The sequence below is a fragment of the Orycteropus afer genome, unplaced genomic scaffold, assembly GCF_000298275.1.
Source record: "Orycteropus afer afer isolate SDZICR_OR568_19922 unplaced genomic scaffold, OryAfe1.0 scaffold01268, whole genome shotgun sequence".
Taxonomy (NCBI): domain Eukaryota; kingdom Metazoa; phylum Chordata; class Mammalia; order Tubulidentata; family Orycteropodidae; genus Orycteropus; species Orycteropus afer.
The window spans coordinates 11,388-15,397 of NW_006922855.1; the positions used below are offsets into that span (position 1 = coordinate 11,388).

The window sequence follows — 4,010 nt, forward strand, 5'->3', positions numbered from 1 at the left end:
TCAGCCACGCCTCAGGCAGGCCTCTCCTTCATCCCTTCAGGGTCTGTCTTACTTGGTCAAGCTTTACAAAGCTCCACAGACAAGTGCCTGGAGACACCCTTCTCTGCCAGAAAGCCTCTTGCCTGAAGTCTCTCAGCTCTCTCACTCTGCAGGCTGGCACATCCACTAATACTGCCTCACTCCAAGGGCTGGAAAGCCCACCATGCCATCCCATGCTGGTGTCTTGGAGCTATCTTCACTGTTTCTCTGCTGATACTTCTTGTCATCTGTGCCATGTCCAGTGTAACAGCTCTCTCTTTCTCCTGGGTCCAGGAGGTTCTCAGCACAGGGACCCTGGATCCAAAGGATGTGTGTGCTCCACTCTTAGTTCTTCTTTCTTGGTGGCTGTGAGGTCCCCCTTCCCCTTTCCAGTTCTTGGATGGCTCATTTTAAGTCTAGCAGGAAGGCAAAACTAATCAGTCCCCTCGTTAGGGTTCCATACATATTATTTGCATGGTCTCACTCCACAAAGGTGCCCTGCCCCTTATGTGCATTATTAGTGGGGCTGTCCACTACTCTTGGTGGGCCACAAGCACCTTATTTGCATAGTCCCATCCCATTATTTTGTGAGAATCAGAAGACTATGCATGACTAGAAAGACCATATCAAGTAATTCATTGCACAACAAAACCCTTATTTTGTATGATTCTCAGGGCTTTCCTGTGTGTCAAAATGTACACGGTCATACACTCTTACAATAATTTCTACATGTACAACTCAGCAACATTGACTACACTCTTCAAATCGTGCAAACATTCTTACCTTCTTTCTCCAAATTGTTCCACCACCATTTACTTCAACTCACTGCCTCCCAAGCTTCTCATCTAACCTTTCAAGTTGCTGTTGTCAGTTTGATCTCACATAGATCATTCTTTAAAAGAACACATTGCTCAAGGCAGACATATTTTACTTATGAAGATAAACTATTTTTTTGGGTTCAAAGAAGACTTCAGTGGATAGTTTTGGTTTACAGTTTAAAAATTCTCTCAGAGTAATAGTTTTGGGATTTCATCCAGCCTCACTGGCTCCAGGATTCCACTGAGTGATTCTCAGATTTTTGTTCTGTACACTGCTCCCATACCTTTCTTGGGAATAATGTTCACATTTCACAGTGTAGAACTTGAACCAGAAGTGAGTTTCAGGCCAGGCAACCAGGCATCAGTTAGACTAAAAGTGTGGTCAACATTGTCATAGGTGTGATGTCCTTCATCCTTCAGACCTCGTGGTCAAGGGTGGAGGGAGAATTGTGAATCTATCTATTAAAAAACTCAATGTGAAAGCCCCGTGGTGATTGGTGCTAGGCCTCACCCACCACATCCTGTGTGACTCCTTGACTTGTTGGACTTGGTTCTCCACACACTCCTGGCAGAATCTGTGCTATGCCATCAACACTCACTGCCCTGCTCTGCCTTGGTGAGCTCTCGTGTGGAAGGAAGATGGAATCCAGGGGTCTGCCTCTCCACTGGGTGGGGCAGCGTATGTCATTGTTCCTCTCCTTCCAGGACTGTGTCTGAGCCAGATGATCAGCTCCCAGAAGCGTGAGTCCTCCTTGCCAAGCCTCAGAAGCACTCTTCTGGGCCCAGACTACGTACCCACCTGAGAACAGCTGGGGAGTAAAGGGAGGTCTTTACCTGCGAGGAGGGTTGGCAGCTGGCAGCGGGGTGGGAAGTAGGGTGGTTGGAGGGGTCATTGGGAACACCAGTCTCTGATTGCCTTTCAGATCATCTCTTGAAACCCATCATCTGGGCCAAGCCCAATTCCATGATTCCCAAGGGAAAGCCGGTGACCATCTGGTGCCAGGGAACTCAGGAGGCTGTTGAGTATCACTTGCTTTTTAAGGGACAACTTTCTGCCTTGAAGAGACAGAAACCACACAGATGGGTGGACAAAGTCAGATTCCCCATTCCGGCCATGACAATACACACTGCCGGGCGTTACAGCTGCGTCTATCTGAGTGGCGAGCTCTGGTCAGAGCCAAGTGAACCCCTGGATCTGGTGGTAACCGGTAAGAGAAGGCAATGAACTCCTTGTCCCAGTCCCTAGTTGTGGAGCCATCTCCTCAGCCTGAATCTTGTCAGGATCATTTAAGTCTTCAAGTCTTTCCAAGGTCTACTCAGATAGTTTTTCTTGAGTTCAACCACTTTCTAAGTGTGTGTGTGTTGGCAAGACCCCCAGAGCATTGTCTCTATGCAAATTTATATTGGGTCACATTTCCCAAGAAACACAGTGAGGCAGATATCTGTGTGCAGGAGTATTCCTGGGCAATGTCTTCAAAAGCAACATTGGTGATGACAAGGGGAGTAAGACTAGACAGAAGAAGTCGAACTATGATGCAATTTCAGCAGAGACCTCACCAAACAAACAAAAATTCCAGATCTGGGTAGGCTCTAAGATTATCATCAAATGAAATTAGAGGCTCTGGGACTGCATGCTCAACATTTACCAATCATTAAATGAAGAGCACCCCTGGGTGAAGGCAGGTCATCTTTGGCCCAGGGAAGTAGTTCTTGAGCCTCACCTGGAGGGCTTGTCAAAAGACAGATAGCTACCGCTTCCTCCTAAGTTTCTGATTCAGTGGGTGTTATGGATTGAATTATGTCCCCCCAAAAAATGTGTGTTGCAATCCTAAAGCCCTATAACTGTGGACGTAATCCCATTTGGGAACAAGGTTTTCTTTGTTACGTTGTCGTGTGCCATAGAGTCAATTCCACCTCCTACTGACCCTACAGGACAGAATAGAACTGCCCTATAGGGTTTCCAAGACTGTAATCTTTATGGAAGCAGATGCTGCATCTTTCTCCCATGGAGCAGCTGGTGGGTTCAAACCCTTGACCTTTTGGTTAGAAGATGCCTGTTCAACCACTGCTCTGCCAGGACTCCTTTATCAGCATAAAGTGTAGATTAGACAAAAGGAGAAGGAGGGGCGAATGGGGGAAAGTGGGATGCCACATGGAGTTCTCCAAGGAACCCAAGAACGCCAGGGCTACAGAATCGGAAACAAAGGTTTTCCCCCAGAGCCAGTGCCCTAAATTTAGACTTCTAGCCCCCTAAAGCAGAAGAAAGATGGGGCAATCTACTTCCATAAAGATTTACTGCTTCAGAAACCCAATGCTTGATGCTATCAACTCAATGTCAGTGAGTTTGATTTTTTTTTTTATTTTAGCATCCTAAACTGTGAACAAAATAAATTTCTTTAAAGCTCCCCATGGGTGGTATTTCCCTTAGAGCAGCCCCAGGAGGCTGAAACACGGAGCTCTGGCGGTGTAGCAGTTAAAGCATTTGGCTGCTCACCAAAAGGTCAGTGGTTGGAACTCACCAGCTGCTTGGCAGCAGAAAGATGAGGCAGTCTGCTTCTGTAAAGGTTTCCAGCCTTGGAAACCCAACGGGGGTCCTTATGAGTTGGAATCAACTCACTGGCAGTGAGTTTGGTTTGGTTTGAGGAGACCAAAACAATGGGTCTAAGGTGAAGTCTGGACATTTCCATTTCCCATAAGCTCACAGATAATGCTGCCCCTGGTCCAGGGACCAAACTGTGAGAACTACTGGGGAGGGCAGTTCCCAGAGACAGAGTGCGCTGTGAGCTCTCAAGGGTTAGTATCCCCAGGAACCTGGGGGAGCGAACGCTTCAGTCCTGAAGGAGAGACCAGGGAAAGCGCGTCCATGATGGGGAATAAATCTAGGAGATAGAAGAGAAGGAGACTCCTGAGAGTTACGTCCCGGTCTTAAGGGCAAGGGGGATGGGACTTTGTCTTATTTCCTCAGTGCTGCTCTAATAGAAATGTAAGTGGGTGACTTTAATGGACAGAAATTTATTTTCTCACAGTTTGTTGTCTGTTGTTGTTATGTACCGTCGAGTCAGACCTGACTCATAGTGATCCCTCCTCCTTGGGTTTCCGAGGCAGTATCACTATGGAAGTAGATTGCCCAACCTTCCTTCTGAGGAGTGGCTGGTGGGTTTGAACCGCCAGCCT

At 47.2% G+C, this 4,010-nt stretch overlaps 1 protein-coding gene across 1 annotated transcript in view; it reads left to right on the forward strand.

Moving 5' to 3' along the window:
• Positions 1-1,418: 1,418 nt before the first annotated feature.
• Positions 1,419-4,010, forward strand: part of LOC103213081 (natural cytotoxicity triggering receptor 1) — a 5,974-nt gene continuing 3,382 nt past the window's right edge. Inside the window, exons 1-3 of the mRNA XM_007958975.1 lie at positions 1,419-1,452; positions 1,542-1,577; positions 1,760-2,044. Coding sequence (XP_007957166.1) covers positions 1,419-1,452; positions 1,542-1,577; positions 1,760-2,044 — 355 coding nt within the window. The remainder of the gene's footprint in view (positions 1,453-1,541; positions 1,578-1,759; positions 2,045-4,010) is intronic.